Consider the following 21,340-nt stretch of genomic DNA (forward strand, 5'->3'; position numbering starts at 1 on the left):
GCTCTGGCTCCTGGGGAGCGCTGGTTGCACTCCAACCCCTCACACCCTGCTTCAGCTCCTTCCCCTGGCTCCCTCGGCCCCAAGGCAGGGGCCCCTCACCTCCACGCAGGGCACACGCACAGGAGCAGCTTTAACCCCTGCTCCCAGGGTCCATTTGCCAAAAAATCGTGGAGATACCAGCCCCAAAGCCAAGGGAGGTGGGTGCAGGGGGGCGTTTGCCTCCAGTCCTGCTCCCTCGTTCTGGGGAGGCTGCGCAGCAGGGCTGGGGCACTGCTGACCCTACAAAAGGACCTGGCCGGACCCAGGCAGGGTGGGAGCGAGCCCCTGGGATCTGGGAGGAACTGGGGGGGACTGGGAGGGACTGGGGGGCTGCCACAGGGGGGTGCCCCGTGGGGACAGCGTGCCCGGGTCCTGGCGGTGCTCAGTGGTGTCCGGAGAGCCCTGGGGCAGGCGGAGGCGTCGCGGCGTGTGTCAGGGTTTGGGGGGTGCCAGCTGTGCTCGTGGGGTTTCACACATCAATAAAACCTATATTTATAGTGTATTTATGGGGTGTGTGTAGTGTATTTATGGGGTATTTATGGGGCTGCCTCCCCTCTCTGGGGACTGTGGGGGGAGGCGCACGGGGACGGGTGTCCCATGGGTGCTGGGGAGGAAGGGGGGGCGCACCCCAACCCCCGTGGGCTTTCAGGAGGGACATTTGGGATGCGAGTGCAAGCACGAGGAGGGATGTGGGGGGGTGCAGGCTGGGATTTTCTGGGTGTTTCCTGGGCTTCCCCAGCACTTTTTGGGGTGCCGGAGCAGCTCCACACCCTGCGCGCTGCGTGCCCGTACAGGCGCGCATTGCACAACCCTGCACCAGCCCGGCCTGCAGCCGCCCCCGGACCCCCAAAACACCCTCGGGACCCCCCCCAATTCCCTCCAGTCCCCCCCAATCCCCTCCAAACCCCCCCCCGGTCCTCTCATTGAGCCCCGTCCCCGCCGCATCCCCGGCTCCGGGCGGGGGCGCGCTCCCCCCGGCGCTGCTCCCGGGGGCCGGGCGGGGCCGGGGGCGGTCCGGGGGGGGGGAACCGGGGCGGAACGGGGCGGGACGGGGGGGGGCCAAGCCTCAGGAAGTCCCCGGTGCCCTCCGCTGAGCCCTTCCCGAGCCGGGGCTGCCGTCGGGGGGATCCCGGGGGGGCCCCCGCGGGAGGTGACAGCGGCTGCGGGGGCTTTGGGAACGCGGGGAGGGGGCTCCGGGGGGGTTCCTCGGGGTTGGGTTTGGGATTTGGGGTTGATTTGGGGTTGGGGGGGGCTGCTGAGCCTCTTGTCCGCGGCTGGGGACGGGCAGCGGGAGAGGGGCTTTTTGGGGTTGTAATGGGAAAGCGCTGAAAAGCCCAGCGGGGGGGGTTGGGGGGGGGGTCTGGCAGGAGGAACCCCCCCATTTTCCCCTTTTTTTTCAATATTTTGGCCCTCCCCTCTGGGTTTTGCCACGCTGTCAGGGCTGAGCCCAGGCTCTAGGGCCAGGAGGTGGCAGGAGCAGCGGTGGGGAAAGGGTCTGGGGGGGGGGGGGCTGCCCTGCCTGGCCCCCATCTCACCTCACTGCCTGACCCTTCTCTTCCCACAGGGGATGTCCCGGGCCGTGCAGGGCCGGGGCTGCCTGCCCTGGGCCTGTTTGGGGCCGTACCTTCGAGCTGCTTCGCTGCCAGGTGAGCCCACACCACACCTACGGGGCCCAGACCCCAAATCCACCCCCGTCCTGGGGTCACCTCGTCCCCCCTGGGCACCCACCCCAGCCACCCATGGGGCACCCTATGGGGTGCCGAGGTGGTGTTGGGGATGCTGCGAGCCCTGTGGGGCTGGGGGAGGCTGTGTGGGACCCCAAAGCACGTTGTGACCCCATTAGGTGCTGCCGGCGGCTCCTTCCACGGGAAGATCCTCAGCGGGGCCAGCGTCTCCCTGCCCAGGTACAGCAGCACCCCATAACCCCTTCCCAAACCCCTTCCCAATCCTGCCCATCCTCTCTGCCTCGCCCCAACTCCATGGGGTCCCCGGGTCTCTCCTCGTCACTGCTCTGCCCCCTGGGGCTGCCGGTTCCTGCCCTCTTCCCGATGCTCTCCTCCTGCCCCAGGAGCTGTGTTCGCCACCAAGGAGGCCCCCAGGGCCCCCCAGCCCAGCGCGGCTCCTCCCGGCACGGCTTGGACCACCTGAGGACCGTGGCCTCTTCTGGTGAGCGTGGAGGGGGACGGGGGGGGCTGTGGTCCCCGCTGGCGAGTGGTGAGGAGCCCTCCTCTTGCCAACGCCTTTCTCCCCCCCAGATGCCATCAAGAAGCACCAGAAGAGCCTGGCGGCGTGGTTCAGCAACCAGCCCAGCGAGGAGAGGCAGTTCGGCCCTTCCTTCTCACTGGACGCGGTCCACGTGGACCCGGTGATCCGGGAGAGCTCCCTGGAGCAGATCCTGAAGCCTTCCCCTGAGCTGACCATCCGGCACCAGCTCCAGCGCTCCTCCAGGCGGGTCATCAGCCTCCAAAACCTCTTCGAGGCGGACGCCTGCGGGCGGCAGGTGAAGAACGTGGTGCTCTACGGCACCGTGGGCACGGGGAAGAGCACCCTCATCAAGAAGATGGTGGTGGACTGGTGCCACGGGCTCCTGCCCCGCTTCGAGCTGGTCATCCCCTTCTCCTGCGAGGACCTGTCCCACAGCCGCGTCCCCATCTCCCTGCGGCGCCTCGTCACCAAGAAGTACCAGCACCTCCGGGACGTGGCTCCCCTTCTGGGCGCCTCCAACCTCAAGGTTTTGTTCATCCTCAACGGCCTGGAGCGCCTCAACCTGGATTTTCGGCTGGCTGGCACCGAGCTGTGCTGCGACCCCAGCGAGCCCATCGCTCCCTCTGCCATCGTGGTCAACCTGCTGCGAAAATACCTCCTGCCAGAGGTCAGTGGCCCCCCTTCCAGCTCCCCCGTGCTGCAGGGAGAGCCCGGGGATGCTTCAGGCTTGGCTTTTGTGCAAATCGCTCCTTGTCCGGCTTGGCCGCGAGTCAACGGGCAGGCTCCGTCCCTGCAGGGACTCCTCGAGGTGGCTTCTTGCTGATTTGTCTCTAGGGGGTCTTTGGGGAGGCCTGAAAGATGAAGAAGGCAGCAGCTGGGGGCCTGCCTGCTGGGCTGTGCCCTCCCAGATTTAATTTATATCCAGCAGGGGATGGGGAAAGCTCTTCGGTGCGCTTTGCCTGGGCAAGCTTTGAACCAGCACGCTTCGGGCGGCAGCTTCTCCAACCCCGGGGTGCTCCTGGTGAGAGGTTTGGGGTCCCGCTGAGCCTGGCTAAGAGGCGACACCTCCCAGCTCACCCGGCCACCTCCGCTTCCAGGCCAGCATCATCGTCACCGCGCGCCCGTCGGCCGTGCGCCGCATCCCCGGCAAGTACGTGGGGCGCTACGCCGAGATCTGCGGCTTCTCCGACACCAACCTGCAGAAGCTCTACTTCCAGATGCGCCTCAGCCAGCCCGGCTGCGACGGAGAGGGCGGCGAGGGCTCGGGCGAGCAGGAGAACCTGGTGGAGATGCTGTGGAGGAACCTGGAGCGCCAGAACCAGATCGCCGCCGCCTGCTTCTTGCCCTCCTACTGCTGGCTGGTGTGCACCACGCTGCATTTCCTCTACTTCACCCGCACGGTGCCACCCAGCCAGACCCTGACGGGCATCTACACCAGCTTCCTGAGGCTCAACTTCAGCGGGGAGGTGCTGGACAGCAGCGAGCCCACCGCCGTCTCCATGATGAAGTACGTGGCCAAGACGGTGGGCAAGCTGGCCCACGAGGGGGTGATGTCCCGCCAGACCTGCTTCTCGGAGGAGGACCTGCGGCAGTGCTTCGAGGTGGAGATGAAGACGGAGAGCGAGCTCAACCTCCTGGAGGTCTTCCGCAGCGACGTCTTCCCCTTCTTCCTCACGCCCTGCGTGCAGCCAGGCAGGGAGCACACTTTTGTCTTCACCATCCCCGCCATGCAGGAGTACCTGGCCGCCCTCTACGTGGTGCTGGGCGAGAAGAAGACCCTGGCGCAGAAAGTGGGCAAGGAGCTGTCGGAGCTCATCGGCAAGGTGAGCGAGGACGCCGCCGTGGTGCTGGGCATCGTCTCCAAGGTGCTCCCGCTGCGCTTCCTGCCCGTCCTCTTCAACCTGCTCAAGATCTTCCCCCGCTTCTTCTCGCGGCTGAGCGGCAAGGACCGCGACACGATCGCTCGCACCATGGCGGAGGAGCTGTTCAAAGAGGAGGACTACTACAACGACGACGTCTTGGACCAGATCAACTCCAGCATCCTGGGCGTGGAGGGCCCCCTGCGGCACCCCGACGAGGCCCCCGACGACGAGGTCTTCGAGCTCTTCCCCATCTTCATGGGGGGGCTGCTGTCCCGCCGCAACCGCGCCCTCCTGGAGCAGCTGGGCTGCTCCATCAAGAACCTGGCGGCCTTGGAGATCGCCGAGGCCATGAAGAAAACCGTCATCAGGAACAGCCGCAAGGGGCTGCCCCCCTCGGAGCTGATGGATTACCTCTTCTTCCTGCACGAGTTCCAGAACGAGCGCTTCACGGCCGAGGCCGTCCGCTCCCTGCGCACCGTCAACCTCTCCTCCGTCAAGCTCACCCCCCTCAAGTGCTCCGTGCTGGCCTCCGTCCTGGGCGCCGCGTGCCACGAGGTGGACGAGCTCAACCTCACCTCCTGCAACCTGGACGCCGCCAGCTTGAGGACCCTCTTCCCCGTCCTGCTGCGCTGCAAAGTCCTCCAGTGAGTACCCGGACGGCGTCCCCCCGGGCTCCCCTCGCCTCCAGCCGGGGCAGGGAGCGGGGAGGAGGATTTTATCTGTGCTCAGAGCCATCCCCGAGGACTACAGCATCCGTCGTGCCCTGCTCCTGGCTTGGGTGGTGCGTGCCAGGACCTGCAGTCCCCCCGCAGCCTCCCCGCGAGCAGCGCCCGGTGCCCGCGGGCTTCATCCCATTGCTCGGTGCCCCCCGGTAGCTCGCCCCATTGGGTCCAAGCAGGGGATGCGGACCCCAAAGTAGGGGACATGGGGTCCGTCGCGGTCCATTTGGGGCGCTGCAGTCTTCCCGTCGCCCAGGGGGTGGCGAGCAGCGCTCGCAGAGATGGAGGCGGCCGTGCAGCGGGGCTGGGCGCCGCTTCCTTCCTCTGGAGCTTGGGGAGGGCTTGGAGGGGTCCTGCTCCCCCCCGAGACCCTCAGCACCCCCAGGCAGGGCTCGGGGCCCCCTCCCCTCCCTCGCTCCTGCTGGCACTGACTCTGAAGCTGACGCTGCCCCCGTGCCCTGTGCTCCTTTTTGGGGAGGAAACCTCGGGGGGCTTCGGCTGGGGAGCCCAAGCGGGGCGGCGATGGGGAGGACAGGGTGAGCGGCCCCCCCTGGGCAGCGTTTTGGCTGCTCCACCCGCTGTATTTTGCCCTGCACCAGCCTGCAGCTCAACAGCCTGGGCCCTGATGCCTGCGAGGAGCTGCGCGCCCTGCTGCTGCACGCCAAGTGCGCCGTGAGCGACCTGCGGTGAGTGCTGCCTCCATCCCCACCCCAAAAAAAAACCCCTCCCCGCTCCAGGACCCGCTTCCCAGCATCACCAGCTCCCTGAACGTGCGTCCCCGTGCCCCGCAGGCTGTCCAACAACCCGGTGGGGGTGCAGGGGGCACGGCACCTGGCCGAGGCGCTGGCGGGGAACCGCTCGCTGAGCCGCCTGTCCCTGCTGCACGCCGCCCTGGGGGACCGGGGCGCGGAGGAGATCGCTCGGCGCCTGCCCGAAAACCAGCAGCTGCAGGAGCTCAACCTGGGCTACAACTCCCTGACGGATGCGTCCGCCCTGAGCGTGGTGGAGGTGGCCAAGAAGCACGCCACGCTGGACAAAGTGCAGTGAGTTCAGCCCGCCCGCTCGCGGGCGATGCTCCCCCACCCGATATCCCTCCTGCTGGCACCTCTCTGCCCTAAATCCTGCCCCATCGCCGTCTCATTTTCTCCTCTCCCCCCCCCAGTTTGTACTTCAACGACATCAGCGAGGAGGGCAAGCGGGCGCTGCACAGCCTGCGCATGGAGCGGGACGGCGTCAGGGCGCTCGTCTTCCTCACGGCGGGCACCGACGTCTCCGACTACTGGTCCAACATCCTGAGCACCGTGCAGAGGAACCTGCCCTTCTGGGACCGCGAGCGGGTTCGCCAGCACCTCGCCCTCCTCCTGCAGGACCTGGAGAGCAGCCGGAGGCAGACGGGCAACCCCTGGAGGAAAGCCAAGTTCCTGCGGGTGGAGAGCGAGGTCAAAAGGATGCTGGCGAAGCTCCAGAACGGGACCCTGTGAGCCGCCGGCCGGGCGGGGAGGAAAATCTATCCCCGGGGGGAGATGCCCAGCGGTCGGGTGCTGCTGAGGCTGTCCAAGGCGTTGGGTACGTGGGAGGACCACCAGGAGCCCAGGAACACCCGGGACTTCTTCTTCTTCTGGGCTTGGAGAGTCCCAGCCCCTGGTGGCCTGGAGCCGAGCCGTGGCAGGGGCAGGGCTCCGGCTTGCTTGTGAAATCCTCGGTGGCATTAAAGCGCTCCGCTTTAGTTTCCTGGTCTCGCTCTTCCCCGCCGCCGCCGTGGGCTGAAGCTGGGAGCCCCTTGGGCTGTCCCCGAGCCCCTCCTCGGGGTGCTGGGTCCCAATTCCCAGCCCTGCTGGGCGAGGGCAGGCGATGCCCCGGGACTGGGAGGGCAGGGGAGACGTCGGGGGCTGTTTAACCATTAAACCTGCGGCGTCTTGGGAGAGGCGGGGACGCTGGCCTCGCTGCCACTTCACCCTGTACCTTGATCCCCCTCGCCTTCGCTGCTGCCATGAAGCAAATGGAAGGTAGGTGCCGGGGGGAACGGGGCCTCGTCCCGCACAGCCCCTGCCCCACGGGCACGTCCCCGGCTCTGTAGGGCAGCGGCAGAGCCCGGGGAGGTGCCGGGAGGGAGCCAGGAAAACGCAGCTGGGCTGTGGGGGGGGGGGCTCGGCAAGAATCCCCTCTCCGGGGCATCGTGCTGGAAGAGGTGGGGAGGTTTCCAGCAGTTTTGGGGCCTCGTTGCCTTCCTTACACCCACCCAAAAGTCTCGGGGGTGGGGGGCTTCGCAGACTCTGCGAGCCCACTTGCCGTGGCACGGCACGCAGCCTGTGCCTCCTGCGCTCACCTCTCCTCTCCCCCCCGCAGGGTTCGAGGGCGACAGGACGGCCATCGTGTAAGTGCTGAGCTCCCCCCGCCCGGGGTCTCGTGGCCCCATAACGGGGCTGTGCTGGGGCGGTACGGGACGGGCTTCCTGGTCCCGGGGAGGTTCTTCCCTGAGCTGTCAGCTCGGGAGAGATGTAGGGTCAGCCCCAAAAGGGACGTCCCAACCTGGTTTGCCCCATTGGCAGGGCTGGGGTGGGCAATGGGAGGGCGCTGGGGCTGCCCTAATGTGGCTTCCCCCGGCCCTTTATCATTTCAGAAAGTTTGAATTTAACCCCAAAGATGGGATCGACAACCCTGCCCTGTCGCTGGCTGAGGACACGGGTAAATACCCCACTCTCCTGTGGGATCAGGGCACCCGGGGGCACCCCAGGGTGCGCGTGCCAGAGGGAAACGGAGACCCCCACGGCTACGGGGAGGGGGTCCCGGTCCCACAGAGCATCCCTGCGGCCCCTGCTCACCGCCCATGCCCCCTCGCAGATGGAGAGGCCGCAGGGGAGCCCCGCTTCTACCTCCTGAGCAAGGGCAGCGCGGAGACCTTCGGCTTCTGCCTCCACGAGGAGCTGGGCGGCCGTGGCCATGTGGTGAGGCAGGTGGAGCTGGGGGGGCTGGCCCAGCGCAGGGGGCTGCAGGATGGGGACCGGCTCCTGCAGGTCAACGGGCGCTTCGTGGACCACCTGGACCACCAGCGGGTAAGCCCCGAGCACCCCAAGGGAGGCGCAGAGGGTCCCCAGCTGCCCCTGTTCTCCGGGGTGAAGTGCTGGAGGATGGATTTGTGCCCCGAGGTGGTGCAGAGGATCAAGGCCAGTGGGAACCAGGTGCTGCTGGCGGTGCTGGACGGTGATTCCTACGAAGCAGCCAAAGCCCTGGGCAGGGACCTGGCCCAGCTGCTGCCCGCCGACGTCCGCCCGCGCCTCTGCCACGTCAGGAGGGACAAAAACGGCTTCGGCTTCAGCGTCTCAGGGCCAGAAGGTACAGGATGGGGACGGGGACGGGGATGGAAACCTGCCGGTGGTGTCACCCCGCTGGCTCCATCCCGCTCCTTCCCCTGGCGCAGGCACCAAGGGGCTGTTCCAGCTCTCGGTGCGGCACGGCGGCCCCGCGGACAGAGCGGGGGTCCCCACGGGCTCCTGGCTCCTGGAGCTGAACGGGGCCAGCGTGAGGAGCTGCTCGCGCGCCCAGCTCGCCCGAAAGGTGCGTGCTGCCCCTCCCGGGATGGGCGCAGGGCTGGCCGTGGTGCTCAGCATCCCTCTGGTTGTCTTCCAGCTGAAGCAGAGCGGCAGCAAAATGACGCTGCTGGTGGCATCGGGCGCCGTGGAGGAGTTTTATCGCCTGCGGGGGCTGCAGGTGCCGGCCGCCGCTGCGGACGCCTCCTGGCTGCCCTATAAAGCTCGCGAGCTGCAGATGGTGAAGGGCCCCGGTGGCTACGGGTTCCTGCTCAAGGAGGACGACTACGGGGCGGGGGCGATAGGTGAGGGGGGGATCGGGGAGCCCCCTGCCTGTGCTGGGGGCTGCTCCCAACGGGATTTGGGGTCCAGCAGTGTGGGATCCCCCCCGTGAGCATCTTCTTTCCCCTGTCCCCGCTGCGGCAGGCCAGTTCCTGTGGGAGGTGGATGCCGGGCTGGCGGCCGAGCGGGCGGGGATGAGGGAAGGGGACCGGGTGCTGGCGGTGAACGGCGAGAGCATCGAGGGGCTGGACCACCAGCAGACGGTGCTGAGGATCCGCGCCCACGAGGACCGGGTGACGCTGCTGGTCATCGACCCCGCCAGCGACGAGTTTTACCGCTCGGTACGCCTCGGGGACCCCCGGGGTGTGGGGAGAGCAAGGTTGTGGGGTGGATCTCAGCCCCAAACCTGCGTGGGGAGGTCCCTTTAGGGCTCCCGGCTTGCTGTGGAGCTCCACGAGCCGCACAACTCACCCCTCGGTGCTCTCTTCCAGCTGGGGCTGTCCCCTCTGCTGTTCCTCGAGGACGGTGACCCTGCCTCGGGCTCCTGCACGCCCTCCCTGCCCTCTCCCCACGGCTCCCCTGGGCTCTGCCATGTCGATGTGGGACCAAAAGGCCCCGGCTCCTGGCTGGTGGCTGCTGCCAACAGCATAACCATCACCCAGGTAACCCGTGGCGCCGCGCTGCTCCTGTCCCGGTCCTTCCCTGGCCCCCTGGGGCTGGTGGGAAGGGGCTGCGTGGCCCTTTGGCCACAGGGGCTGAGCAGAAAGCTCCCCAAAACCCACCCACAGAGCGTTTTGGGGCGGGTGGATGTGTGCTGCCCTCTTGTCCCCACAGAGCCCGCGCAAGGAGGAGCAGAGGTGGCTGCACGAGGCGTTCTAGTGGTCCCCACCACGACCCCGGCGGGTCCAGCCTGCTGCTGCTCCCGGTTCCAGCTCCCCGGAGAGCAGAGGAGCTGCTCGGGACGGCCAACGCTTCTCCAGGCTGGAGCTGCCAGCATCACACCTCGCATGGACTTGCCTCCGCTGCCTGAGGCCGGCCCCGCTGCCTCCAGGAGCGTTTGGGGACGCAGCACTCGAGCCCTCGCCCAGCTCCAGGCTCTGGGTCGCCCCCAGGAGAGCCGAGGTTGTGCCCCTCACGCCGTGACCCGGGGCGAGGGGGAGCCTGGAGCTCGGCTCAGCCCGGGGCTGGCCCTCGGGCGAAGGGGAGAAGGAGCAGCGGAGGTCTCGGGGCACTGGAGGAACCCCCCAGCTCCGCTCCTGGACTTTATGGGATGGTGAAACCGACAAGGATCAGGGCTTGTAAAAATGCTGTGACTGTGAGAATAGTTGGTAAGCTTTCCATCCTAATGTCCTGTTCTGCTTGGCGCTTCCGCGTCCCCCCATAAAGGACACGAACCCACTCCGCCGGTCCCGTGGGTGGTGTAACGGAGGCTGTGGGGCTCAGGATCCCTCACCCAGGCTGGAGGTGGAGCTGGGAGGCTCTCCACGTGCTGCTGGCCCCCTCCTGGAGTCCCCCGGGGTGCTACATCTCCAGGGGGTTGAGGCCAAACTCCTGCAGGCGCTGCTTGTGCTGCAGCTCGACGGCCGTGCCCTGCTCCTCCCAGTGCCGCCTGGCCTCGGCCAGCTTGGCCAGCACCAGGTCCAGGCTGTCCTGCTGGGAGAAAGGACGGTGAGAAGGGGAACGGTGCTGCCTGGGGGAACCCCGTCCCCAAAAAACATCCCCACTCACGTGGAGGATCTGCTCGTACTCGCTCTCCATGGCACGCATCGTGCCCTGCAGCTGGGCGATGGTCCTGTCCCGCTCTGCCAGCGCCTTGCTGGCAGCCTCGTGGCTCCTCTGGCTCTCCTGGAGCCTGCTGGCTGCGGGGTTGGGGACAGGGGACACTGAGGACGAGGGCACAGGAGGCTGGCACTGCCCCATCTGTCCCTGCCCCTGGGGTGGCACAGGGTTTGGGGACGGGGTGCAGGGGATGCGCCGAGAGCAGGGTCAGGCTTTGCCTTCAGCTCCTGCTGTGCCCACAGCGCAGGGCGAATGGCTCCCATCTCCTGTTTCTCCCCCCAAAATGTGCTTTGCTGCCCTGGAAAGAACCCGTCCCCATCCCAGCAGCAAGGGGGGGGTGTCTGGGGCCGTACCGAGCTGCTCCCGCAGGCTCTTCACCTCCGCCTCCAGGCGCTGGCTGTGGGCTGCCGCCTGCCTCTGCAGCTCCTGGTGCTGCCGGCTCATTTCTGGGAGCCGGGGAGAGGAGAAAGGGACGATAGGAGGAATGGGAGGGAGCTCCCCGAGCTGGGAACCCGGCCCTGGTGGCCAGGGGGGAGGCTCTCCTCCTGTGGGGGGAACCGCTCAGCCTCTGCGCCGAGCGTGGGAGAGCGAAAACGAGCCCGGAGTTTTGCATGTGGCGAAGACCGCAAACCTCTGGCTGAGGTTTTCACCTCTGCTCACAGCAGCTCTGGCTCGAGCGCTGGAGGAAGCGGCACGGCCGGGGGCTTCTGCAGCCAGGGGAGGCTCCCCTCGTGCTCTGCCTGCACCGGGGCGGCGTGGGGCTGAGCAAAATGGCCCAAAGGGAGAGCTGGGGTGAGCTTGGTGGCATCCCAAGGTGTGGGACCCCGCATCTGCCCCCTCACCTTGGTGCATGTCCCTTTTGTCCTCCCGTTCCTGCTCCAGCGCCAGCTCCAGCTCCCGCAGCCTCCGCCGGAGCCCCTCGCTGTCCGCCCTCGCCCACGGGGCCGTGTCCCTCCAGCGAGCTGCGAGGCAGAGCTATGGGGCTGCTGTGGGGTCTGTGTGCCCACAGGGGGTGGCCCATGGGGATCCAACCCCTGGAGCGGCACCGTGCAAGCACAGGGAGCTGCAGGGCTCCACGCACCGGGGGCCCTGCTCAGTGCCATGCCCAGCACCCCGATTTTCCTGCCCTCTCTCCCTTCCCAAGCTTGCCCCTGGCTCCTCCAAACCTCACCCGGGTGCTCTCCCAGGCTGTCAGCCTCTTCTGACGCTCTCCTGGACGTGGCTTCAGCTTGGCTTTCTGCAGCCAGAGGGGAGGAAGAAGAGAGGGAGTGAGGAGCAGCCCGGCCGTGGGGCTCAGCCCGGGGACACCGAGGGCTCGCACGTGGCTCGGGGGCAGCTCCCTTGGGATGCTCGCCCCGGGAAGGCTTGGCCGGGACACACCTGCAGCTGAAAGGCTGGCGCCAGGGCTGCGTTTTGGCAGACACCGAGGCAGGGTGCAGCCGGTTTTACTCCAAGCAACTTCCCTGCAGAGGTTGCACCCTCACACGGGACCGCGGGCTGATATTTTGGGGGGAAAACAGGGCAGCAGCCAGGCTCCTTGGTGCACAGAGCTTTGGGGACCCTTCCCAAACCCCGCTCCGGGCATTCTTCCCCTCTCAGAGGTCTGTGGAAGCTGGGGCCTGGCACTTTGAAGCTCCCCACCCAGGTCCTGGAGGTGCAGTGGGTCCCTGGGGACCCTGCTGCCTCCTCCTCCTCCTCCTCAGCATAGCGGGAATGCGAGGGTCACATCCCTGCTGCCTCAAGGCAGGCAGGATCCCAAACTCACCCGCTGCACTTCTCCTTTTCTGCTGCTTCACTCTTTTCCCCTTCCCTTTGCCCTTTGGAGGCATCCTCCGGCAGCGCCGCTGGCAGGGACCCGGCTCCCTGAAGGCACAGCAGCTGCCTGGAAGCCAAACCCCGCTGTTGTAGCAACTGTGTCCGCAGTGAGGGCAGCTCGTCGCCTGGCCCCACGCCTTCCCCCGCCTCGCAGCAGCTGAGCATTTCAGTATTTCCCCTCCCAGTGACACAGGCGTGGGCCACACACCCCTAGAGCAGCGCCGGGGTGGTCCGAGGCCGTCCCCGCTGTTGGCACCGAGCCGCTTGGGCTCGGCTGGACCCCGTCCCAAAAGCATCCCACAGCCCCGGTCCCACAGCAGCCTGGTGGCTCCGTGGGGATGGGGCAGGGAGGGCGACGCTCCCAGGTCGCAGCCCGAGGCCAGCCCAGCGCCTCGCTCCCTTCCTGCCCTGGCTCTCCCCTCCGGCACACCCCAGCTCTGCCCTGGGGAGCGGGGCTGGATTTTGACCCTCTTTTATTAAAAAAAAAAAGAAGCGAGGAAGGAAGGGAGGGGATTTCAGGCTGTTGTTTCTGCTCGGGACACGGTTAACCCCGAGGAGCTGGGAGCGTGTGGAGGTGCTTTCTTCCGCAGGATGCTGAGCTCGCTGCGTGGGCTCTGGGCGAGGAACATCGCATCCCCCACTGCTGCCAGCGCAGTCCCAAATCCTCCTTCCGCAGGGAGGAGGCAGTCCCCAAGGAAAGCAACCTTTGCTTGAGGTCCTGCACGGAAAGAAGCCGCGGCTCGGGGTGAATCACGCCCGGGGAAGCAGATAGGCAGCGAATTTTTGTGCTTGGCTCCACCGGGCTGGTGTAACCCTCCCCAGCCCTCTCCCCAGGTACTTGTGGTATCCCGGAGCTGGCCAGGACACCCTCCGGTGGTCAGTCCGGCTTGACTATTAGCCAGAAGCCATTAGCATCTAATGGGAAAAAAACCTCAGGAACACGGCCTCAATAAACGTTGACATATTTGAGGTCGATCTAATCCTTCGGAAAATTTGCCCAGGTAATTAAAGCCAGACAAGGAGCTGCCTGTCCCAGAACCAAAGGCTGTAACATCAAGACGGGGACGTTTATAACCGATTTATACACGGTTACTTGGCTGCATCTGGTGCAGCCAAAAAAAAAAGTGTTTTTTGTTTTTTTGCTTTTTTTTAGGGGATTTGCACACCCTGTGCCTGGGTGCGGGGCGGCGAGCTTGGCCATGGGGTTGCTCCAGCCTGCAGCCCCTGCCTCTGGGTGCTTGTGCGGGACACTTGACACAGGCCACACTTCAATATTTGCTGTTTTTGTGTTTTCTTTCCATTTCTTGTTGTAGGAATTAACGCCTGAGCACAACATGGCTGTGGGGATGTGGTGACTGCGGGGCAAGGAGCGGGCTCTGCGGCAGCTCCTGCTGCAACGCAGCCGCCCGCTTCCCGATTTCTGAACGTCTTCGTGTGGAAAAAAAAGGAAGTTAGCCTTTAAAAAGGGGAAATAATTCTAATTTGCAAGGCGCAGGGGGCGGCGCGGCCTGGGCCCAGCAGGCCGCCAGACCCGTTGCCATGGCGATGCCGCCCCGCCCGGCCCGCGCCCCCCTCCCGCCCTCACCAAACATGGCCGCCGCGCCGCCCTCCCCTCCCCGCGCGCCTGCGCGGAGCCGGCGGGAGGGGGGACAGAGCGCACGGGCGCTGCCCAATAGCCGCCGGCCCCTCCCCGGCGGAGTGGGCGGGGCGAGGCGGGCGGGGGGGCGGCGCGACCAATCAGCGCTCAGCTGGGGGGCGTGGCCAAGGGGGGTGTAGGGCGTGGCTGGCGCGGAGGGCGGCACTTGGGCGGAGGGCGGGGCAGGGGCCGGAGCCGGGCGCCCCCCGCTGCCGCCGCCGCCGCCACCGCCAGCACCGCCCGCGGGCTCCGCGGCTGCCGCTGCCGCCGCCCTCCCGGCCTGGCCCGGCTCGGGGCTGCGCCCCCCCTTCCCCGGCCGCTTTCCCTGCAGGGCCCTGAGGCCCGGAGCCGCCCCCGCGCCGCTCTGATGTCGGCTCCGCTGAAGAAGGGCCCCGGGGGGCTGATCGGGCTGATGAAGGACGCCTTCCAGCCCCACCACCACCACCTCGGCCCCCACCAGCCCGGCGCCGTGGATAAGAAGATGGTGGAGAAGTGCTGGAAGCTGATGGACAAGGTGGGGCTGGGGGATGGGGTTTGGAGGGGGTTTGGGGGGGGTTTGGGGGTTGGGGAGGGGGGTTTGGGGGGTTTATGGGGGTGTTTAGGGGGGTGTTTTGGGGTTTGGGGGGGAATGGGGTCCCTAGGGCAGTGGGAAGTGATGTTAGGGGGCTATGGGAGGTTTTGGGGTTGGGGGGAGGTTTTTGGGGGGTTGGGGGAAGGAGGAGGCAGGGTTTGGGGTGTGGGGGGGTTATAGGGTCGTGGGGAAAGGAAGGGAAAGGTTTTGGGGGTGGGGGGGGAGGGAGCTGGGAGGGTTTGGGGTAGGGGGTGGGAGGAGGGTTGGGGGTGGTGGGTAAGGAGGGTTTTTTTTTGGGGGGTGTAGGGGAAGTTGAGGTGTTTTGGGGTGGGGGGATCGCTCCGTGGTGTTCCCATGGGCAGAGGCTGGCTGTGGGCCGGCCCTGGGGGGCTGCAGGTGAATTTTGGGGTGCCCCATGGGGTGCAGGCCTGTGCTGGGAGCCTGCTTTGTCCCCTGAGCCCCTAGGGCTGTGTGGCTGGGGCTGGGCTCAGCACAGCTCCTGCTCCTTAAAAAACCCCAAAAGCCTGGGTGGGAGCCCCTGGTGCAGCCCTGCGAGGAGCTGGGGGCCGAGGAGCTGGGGGCCGTCTGCCTGCCCTCCCCTCCCCTCCTCCGCTGTAAAATGCCAGGAAATGGCTGTTGTGGGGGCAGGACAGCGGGACTCGGGGCCTGACGGATCACAGAGCTACGGCCTGGAGAAGGGACTTGTTGTAGGAAATCCCGGCGAGCGCTTGGTTTGTTTGGGATCCTGGCGTTATTTATGGAGCGACCCGGGGAACGAGCATCCAGAAAGGAGCAGAAACGTAAAAATCTTCTGTTTTCCCCTCTGGGAGCAGGGCTGGGGGCATCCCTTACCCCCTCACCCCACACTTCTCAACCCTCCTCTCTCGTCCCCGCGGTGTTTATGCATGCAGCGTCTGAAGCTCCTGCAGCAAACGCCGAGGGAAGCAGCGTAGATGACTTTCTTCAAGCCATATTAAATGGTGTTCGTGCCAAGAAATCACTTGGTGTTGGCCGCCTCACCAGAAGGCACGGCTCGTAGCTGTGCTCCTGGTGAGCTCTGGTCACTTTTCCCAGCTTGAGGATGGAGCACGGGGAGTTTGGGGCAGCACCGGGGGGCTAACGTGGGACAGGTGGCTTGGGGCAGAGCTCAGGAACGCGTTTCTCTTGGCAATAAACTCCCAGATGCAACTTGTAGGAATGCAGCTCTTCGTTCCTGCCTGGACCTGATGGATGTGGATGTCAGCCCCCGTTTGACTCCGTCGGCTGGGCTGCTCGGAGCAGGCAGCCTGCAAAAAGCTCCGAGTCCCCTGGCGTGGCTGGGGGATGCGTTCACATCACATCTGGGGAGCCACGGTGAAATCACCAGCAGAAAAGCCGAGCCAGGGACCTGTGTGTGCCACGGGTCCAGGTAACCTCATCCCAGTGTGCACGCACCTCCCGGCTCTGCTGCCGGAGTCAAACACGGGTTGGCATCCACATCAGGTGAGGTTTTGGTGAATTTGGGTTGTGTTATGCCCACTTAGAAGACATTTGGGTTGGAAATTCGTTTAATGGTGCAGCAAATTGCCGGGCTTTTATACAGTGGTTGTGGAAGGAGCGATGAGAGAGGATAAACGAGCGGAAGCTGTCGGAATTGGGTTGGCTTTTGGGGCCAATTAAGTGAAATTACAGGTGCAAATTGGAAAAAGACCAACCAACCAATAACCATTAGTAGCTGATGCTTGCCTTGCAGAGCCGTGAGCTGTATCTGTGCGTTCACGACCTGGTTCCTTGCTCTGCACCATGAGCTGCTGCCCGAGCACTCGCGCCTCTCTGCTTCAGGAGCCGCCTCCTGTGTTTCCCATGCGAGCTGCTCCTCCTCCAGATGCTCCTCAGGATCTTCTCTGATGTGTCCCTGTCCTTCAGACCCCTGCAGCTCAGCTTTTTGGTGGTGCTGAGCGCCTCTCCTGCCGTGGGACGTGGTAGGGCGGCACGGGTGGCCCTCTCCATCCCCGCAGCAGGATGCTGAGCTGGGTGAGGGCGATGGATTTGGCTCTGCCACGGCAGTTCAGATGCCTGCGAGCCTGCAAACCCGCAGCAGTCACTTCCTTCTGGGCTCCAACCTGGTGGCCTACAGCTTGCTTCAGCTGCTTTCGGGTTGTTTTTATCGTGCTGGCTCATCTTATCACAGTTTTCAGCAAATAAAGCGGTGCTCGGTGTCAGAAAACCGATGATGTATCGGCTGTTGAAACCAGTTCGGGTGTTTTTTTTTTTAAGGGAAGGGCTGAAGCTGTGAATCAGCTCAGCAAACGTGACCCAGCAGCGGGGGCTGCAGCCCACCGGAGCTCGGGGTGGGGTTTGAGGCACGGGTGGCGGTCACCAAACAGCCAGGGAGAGGTGCGGGGGGTGTCACAGCTCCTGCTGTTCACAGCAGAAGGAGGCGGAACACGAGTTCGGCAGGGGATGGGGAAATTGAGGTGGCTTCCCTTCTCCTGGTGGCTCCAGATGAGGTGGGGTTTCCAGAGAACTTGGCTGTCGAGCTCTGCAGGGAAGAAATGAAGCTTGTCCAAACCATGGGAAGGATGGGGAAATAACGAACCCAAGTTGACTGGATCACTTTGAAAAATGAAAAATTGTTGAAGTCAGGCTTAGGTTTCTTACCAGGTCTTCTTTTAGAGTCTTCTTGCTGGACTTGAGGAGCTTTGGAAGCGCTTCTGCTATCTCTAAAACCCCCAAAGTTTCCATAAAGCCGTGTTCCTGAGAGCACAAGGCAGAAACGAGGCCGGCGTGGATGAGCTGAGACCGCTTAAAACCATGGCTTGCTTGTGCTTGCTGCTGTCACACCTAACGAAATGTGTGCTGGCTGCTCCGTTTCCTTCCCCATTGCTGCTCCTGGGGTTGGGGACACTTCTTGGGGCACTGTCACCCTGCTGCCAGCCCCCGGGGGGACACACACGATGCCCCGAGGCTGCTGCTGCTGGGGGAACAAGCGGCTGGGCAGCGGTTCCTGTTGTAGGGGCTGTGTTTAACCCCTTATCTGAGCTGGTTTGGGGCGACTCGGTCAATCGAGCAGCTCGTTTGGTAATAAAATCAACGCTGCTCAGGCTATTTTGGGTATCCTCGCGAGTCACGGTGTGTGAAATGTTTGGTGGAGGCTTTGAGAGCTTTGCAGGACTCGCTTCTGCTGCGAGGAAACGCTGAATTGCTCCCGAGGTTGGGCCCATTGCTGATTTTTGGGGTCTGCCCCTGCAGCTGGGGTTTTGGGGGCAGCAGCCAAGCCCGTTTCTGTTACAGAAGCTGCGAGCAGGGCTGGTGGGCTTGCTTCATGTGGCTTCCTTGTCCCGAGCGCTTTGAAGCCTCCAAACCCAGTGTGTAACAAGCAGCCTCGCTGCAAGGAGGGATTTTGCTCTCCAAAATGCAGCTCGGCTGGGATCTGCCTGCCCCGTGTAGGGCCCTGGCCTCACACAGGGGATGGGGTGATGCTTGGGGTGGCTTTTCCAGGCGAGGACTTCCCTAAAGGGCAGCCAGACTTTTTTTTTTTTCTGCTCAATTTTTAGCAGCCCGCTGCCCTTCCCTTCTCCATCCCCTCTTGTAGGGGCATTGCTCCGAGTCAGACGCCGCTGAACCCCACGAGGTTGCTTTTTGCTTGTGCCCCAAATGACAGAGTGAAACGCTGAACTTCTCTTTTCGGACTAAATTACTTCATTTTCCAGCACCCCTTAGGTTTTTAAGGGAAGTGGGTGTTTAAGCATGCCCTGTAGGGAACCAGTCCCTTAAATTCCTCTTGAAGGTCTCTCTTGCTGTCTTTCATGGTAGGTAATAGAAAATTTTGGCAGTGGTGGATGATGAAGAGACTTCTTTTACCCTCCCCAGTCATAAACTTCTTACCCTGAGCTGTTGGTGTGTCCATCAAGGACCTACATGAAGTTCAGCTTGGATCTCGGTTTGCCTGTGATGCCCGAGCAGCAATATTCTCCTTGACGCTTACACCTTAACTGCAGGATGCACGAGTGCCTAAAAATGCAGTTATTCTGTCAGTGAACCTAAAAATTCTCTTTAGATGGTGAAGCTCTGGGTTGACGTATTCAGGTTCTTTGAGAATGTGATCTGCCTGCCTTAAAAAAAGGAGAACTTGGGGCTGGGAAGGAAGAGAAGTTAGATATTTAGCTGTGCACCAAGCAGCAGGCAGGGCATGGGCATCCAATAGCCCTTTCCCCTAATTATTAGCACCAGAAGAGCTGTGAATATGCTACATTTTTTTAAAAAAAGGCTCAAATTATTGTGAAGAATTCCATTTTTCTATGAGATTTGTCTACTGGAAGCCAGGCTGATGTGTAACAGGGAACACAAGTTCTCAAGAGCTCAATTTTTTTCCGAGCTTTCCCCTACAGTGCCCATCATGCCGTGGCTTCTTTCTCATCCTTGCCCAGATTTCCTTTGCCTTCACCCTTCCCTGATAGCCGTAATTATCCCCCAAAAGCTCTTGTTCCTCGTGGTCCTTGCACTATTGAGGTGAAATTCTGCCCAGGGGTGTGCTCAGAGCCTGCGGCAGCAGGTCCTGGGCGCACCGCTGGTCGGCTACGTCTGTGCCACTACAAACCCAATAAATATGCTCCGTGTTCTTGAATTTTGTTTTTTTATGATGAGGTGGGGTGAAAAGCAGCCTCGTGAACCAGTTATCTGTGTGCTGGGGGTTTTGTTCTGTGGGTTTGGTGGTGGCTGGGTTCCCCGTCTGGATTTAAGCACCCAACAAAACTTGTTGGGAGCGAGGGTTTTGGTGTGCTGAGTTCGTAAGTAACCCCGAGCTGTCTTTAAGTGACCGATTGCTGCTTGATTATTTTTTTTATTAAAAATGAGTGTTGTGGATTAACCGCAGGTGGTGCGTTTGTGCCAGAACCCGAAGCTGGCGCTGAAGAACAGCCCGCCCTACATCCTCGACCTGCTGCCTGACACCTACCAGCACCTCCGCACCATCCTGTCGCGCTACGAGGGGAAGATGGAGACCCTGGGAGAAAACGAGTATTTTCGGGTCTTCATGGAGAACCTGATGAAGAAAACCAAGCAGACCATCAGCCTCTTCAAGGAAGGGAAGGAGCGGATGTACGAGGAGAACTCTCAGCCTAGGTAACGGGGAAATGGTTTCGGATATCCGCGGTGTGAATTCGCTTTGGTGAGATGGCTGCTGAGTGGCGTGTCGTCTGTCCCTCAAAGCAGACCTGGGATGAATTTAAGGCTAAACATGCAGTTTGAAGTAAAATATACTCGGCTACGTTGGAATCAGAGCGTGGAGTAAGTGTTCAGAGCCTGCGTAGCCTCGGCTGTTGTCTGGTTCAGGTGTGCTTGGTTCATGTGAACCATCAGGTGTGCTGTGGAAAGGTTTCGCACGTATTTTTCATTCTCCATAGAGAATCTCTCATGAGAGAGGCTGGTAAGGTTCAGAATCACCTTTCTGGCCATTTTTTGAAACAGAATAATACTTTGTTATCTGTACCAAAGGTATCATCTTCGGGCTTCGTTGGATTTTTTCTTTTTTCTAGGAACTGTTTCCAACGGAGGGGGAAGAAGTAAAAACCTCAATTTGTGGGAAGAAGGCATTGAGCCCAAACCCCCAAACCTTCATACATAGAAAACTCGCTTTTTAAGGGTGCGAGCAGTCTTGCAAATGCATTTTTTTTTTTTTTCAGCAGTCATATCTTAAAGGTGAAAAGTGCTCACTGAAATGGGTGGGTGGAAAAGGAGACTGCAACTGTGTTTGGAAATAAGCTTCGCTTGGTTCAAAATAGCGTGAATTTGATGAGCACTGCGCTGTGCTTGACTGCTTTCCTTCCTTTAGCTTTAAGGAAAAGCAAAGCTCGGGTGACTTAGGAGAAGGGTAAAGCTCTGGGAAACGCCGATCCAACATCCAACGTGTTTGCCTAACTGCTGGCAGCCGGGTGTGATGGACAGAGATACAAAGCATGCGCCTGTAATTTTAAACTCTGTGCAGGGTTCTGCAGTAGGCATCGAATTAAGAAAAAAAAAAAAGTAGAAAAAAAAGTGAAAACAACCCAGTAGCTGAGCGTAATTGCCCTGGGGAGAGTATGTGGTTAACGCCCTGGCAACTACTTGCTTGAATTACTTCGGGGGGGGAAGAAAAAAGAAGTGCTGGCACATGTTTCTGCTATAGCATTGAACTCCCTGTAGCTTGCTCTGTAATGCTGAGCTCCAGCAGCCCGTGATAGTGGGTATGGAAGTCATTGGTGGTGCTGCCTTGTTTCTCACTGCCACCGTTCAAGAATGAATCGAGATTTTATGTATCTATATAAATATCTTTCTGCTTTGCTGCTTAGCGTCGCTTTGTGAGCGTGGACTTCCTCTTAGACTCTGTTTGAGGCAGGGTTTGGGAGTGTAAATGCAGCTCGTGGTGCGGTGTCGTTGCTTCTTTCACAAGAAGTTCAGTTCTCTGTACGAGGCCGTCAGGAACTGGGTTTGGCGTGATGTGCAAACGCAAGAGGTGGATGTGTGGGGCGGGTGGTTCTTTTTCCCCTTTTTTGGGGAGAATGTGGTTTCTGTAGACACAACTGGCTCCTCACGTATCCATTGCAAGTTTGGGTGAGTTTGGGGGCGATGGTGCTAGGTGGAATTTTCTTTAATTATTACAGAAGGTCATGGATATAACAAGGATGGGGGGAAGACCACACGAGCCTGCTCTGTTTTGGGGACGAGGCAATATTTAGTGGAAAATGATGGAGGGTTTTGTGCCTCCGCTCAGATCCAAGTGAGCTACAGCATGAAAAGCACTTTTTACTGGGAATGCATTGATCAAACCAATTAAAATTGATCTCTGGGTCTTCTGCTGGAACTGGGCATTCTATTGGATTGTCCTTTGAGATGGTGACAGCACAGATTGTCACTTCAGACGATGATTTTACGGTGCAACAGGTTGT

At 62.2% G+C, this 21,340-nt stretch overlaps 4 protein-coding genes across 7 annotated transcripts in view; 3 read left to right on the plus strand and 1 right to left on the minus strand.

Annotated features, from left to right (window-relative positions):
• The first annotated feature begins 1,080 nt into the window (after positions 1–1,080).
• On the plus strand, positions 1,081–6,551 carry NLRX1 (NLR family member X1). Its single transcript, XM_027444404.3, has 9 exons — positions 1,081–1,189; positions 1,604–1,685; positions 1,883–1,943; positions 2,108–2,205; positions 2,295–2,911; positions 3,342–4,750; positions 5,425–5,511; positions 5,617–5,868; positions 5,988–6,551. Exons 2-9 carry the CDS (start codon positions 1,607–1,609, stop codon positions 6,304–6,306), a joined length of 2,922 nt encoding a protein of 973 aa, XP_027300205.3. The 5' UTR covers positions 1,081–1,189; positions 1,604–1,606; the 3' UTR covers positions 6,307–6,551.
• Positions 6,250–9,980, plus strand: NHERF4 (NHERF family PDZ scaffold protein 4). 2 transcript variants are annotated; one of them, XM_027444408.3, is made up of 10 exons: positions 6,250–6,391; positions 7,172–7,199; positions 7,446–7,510; positions 7,667–7,878; positions 7,972–8,158; positions 8,244–8,380; positions 8,453–8,657; positions 8,779–8,975; positions 9,126–9,296; positions 9,469–9,980. In XM_027444408.3, exons 1-10 carry the CDS (start codon positions 6,349–6,351, stop codon positions 9,511–9,513), a joined length of 1,290 nt encoding a protein of 429 aa, XP_027300209.3. In that variant the 5' UTR covers positions 6,250–6,348; the 3' UTR covers positions 9,514–9,980. The 2 variants fall into 2 exon arrangements, with proteins under 2 accessions (XP_027300209.3, XP_071883883.1); XM_072027782.1 differs by lacking the exon at positions 6,250–6,391 and adding an exon at positions 6,618–6,831.
• DRC12 (dynein regulatory complex subunit 12 homolog) lies at positions 9,888–13,927 on the minus strand. 3 transcript variants are annotated; one of them, XM_005027095.6, is made up of 6 exons: positions 12,179–13,337; positions 11,585–11,650; positions 11,256–11,375; positions 10,767–10,859; positions 10,363–10,493; positions 9,888–10,284 (listed from the first exon to the last, which is right to left on the minus strand). In XM_005027095.6, exons 1-6 carry the CDS (start codon positions 12,522–12,524, stop codon positions 10,156–10,158), a joined length of 885 nt encoding a protein of 294 aa, XP_005027152.4. In that variant the 5' UTR covers positions 12,525–13,337; the 3' UTR covers positions 9,888–10,155. The 3 variants fall into 3 exon arrangements, with proteins under 3 accessions (XP_005027152.4, XP_038023459.2, XP_005027153.4); XM_038167531.2 differs by lacking the exon at positions 11,256–11,375 and having other exon boundaries at positions 12,179–13,927; XM_005027096.6 differs by lacking the exon at positions 10,767–10,859.
• Positions 13,928–14,073: 146 nt separating this feature from the next.
• Positions 14,074–21,340, plus strand: part of CBL (Cbl proto-oncogene) — a 34,933-nt gene continuing 27,666 nt past the window's right edge. The window contains exons 1-2 of the mRNA XM_027444405.3: positions 14,074–14,378; positions 19,291–19,538. Coding sequence (XP_027300206.2) covers positions 14,232–14,378; positions 19,291–19,538 — 395 coding nt within the window. The 5' untranslated portion in view covers positions 14,074–14,231. The remainder of the gene's footprint in view (positions 14,379–19,290; positions 19,539–21,340) is intronic.

This window comes from Anas platyrhynchos, chromosome 25 (genome assembly GCF_047663525.1).
Source record: "Anas platyrhynchos isolate ZD024472 breed Pekin duck chromosome 25, IASCAAS_PekinDuck_T2T, whole genome shotgun sequence".
In the NCBI taxonomy this organism is placed as follows: domain Eukaryota; kingdom Metazoa; phylum Chordata; class Aves; order Anseriformes; family Anatidae; genus Anas; species Anas platyrhynchos.

Excerpts from the sequence above, each read along its gene's own strand:
- NHERF4 (XM_027444408.3), top strand. The coding sequence starts at position 6,349 with ATGCCCAGCGGTCGGGTGCTGCTGAGGCTGTCCAAGGCGTTGG. Across the intron at positions 7,200-7,445 it reads GGCGACAGGACGGCCATCGT|AAAGTTTGAATTTAACCCCA; the intron begins GTAAGTGCTGAG and ends TTATCATTTCAG. Across the intron at positions 8,381-8,452 it reads GCGCCCAGCTCGCCCGAAAG|CTGAAGCAGAGCGGCAGCAA; the intron begins GTGCGTGCTGCC and ends GTTGTCTTCCAG.
- DRC12 (XM_005027095.6), bottom strand. The coding sequence starts at position 12,524 with ATGCTTTTGGGACGGGGTCCAGCCGAGCCCAAGCGGCTCGGTGCCAAC. Across the intron at positions 11,376-11,584 it reads CAGCCTGGGAGAGCACCCGG|CTCGCTGGAGGGACACGGCC; the intron begins GTGAGGTTTGGA and ends TCTGCCTCGCAG. Across the intron at positions 10,860-11,255 it reads CAAAAGGGACATGCACCAAG|AAATGAGCCGGCAGCACCAG; the intron begins GTGAGGGGGCAG and ends CCCGGCTCCCAG.
- NLRX1 (XM_027444404.3), top strand. The coding sequence starts at position 1,607 with ATGTCCCGGGCCGTGCAGGGCCGGGGCTGCCTGCCCTGGGCCTGTTTG. Across the intron at positions 2,912-3,341 it reads GAAAATACCTCCTGCCAGAG|GCCAGCATCATCGTCACCGC; the intron begins GTCAGTGGCCCC and ends CTCCGCTTCCAG. Across the intron at positions 5,869-5,987 it reads GCCACGCTGGACAAAGTGCA|TTTGTACTTCAACGACATCA; the intron begins GTGAGTTCAGCC and ends TCCCCCCCCCAG.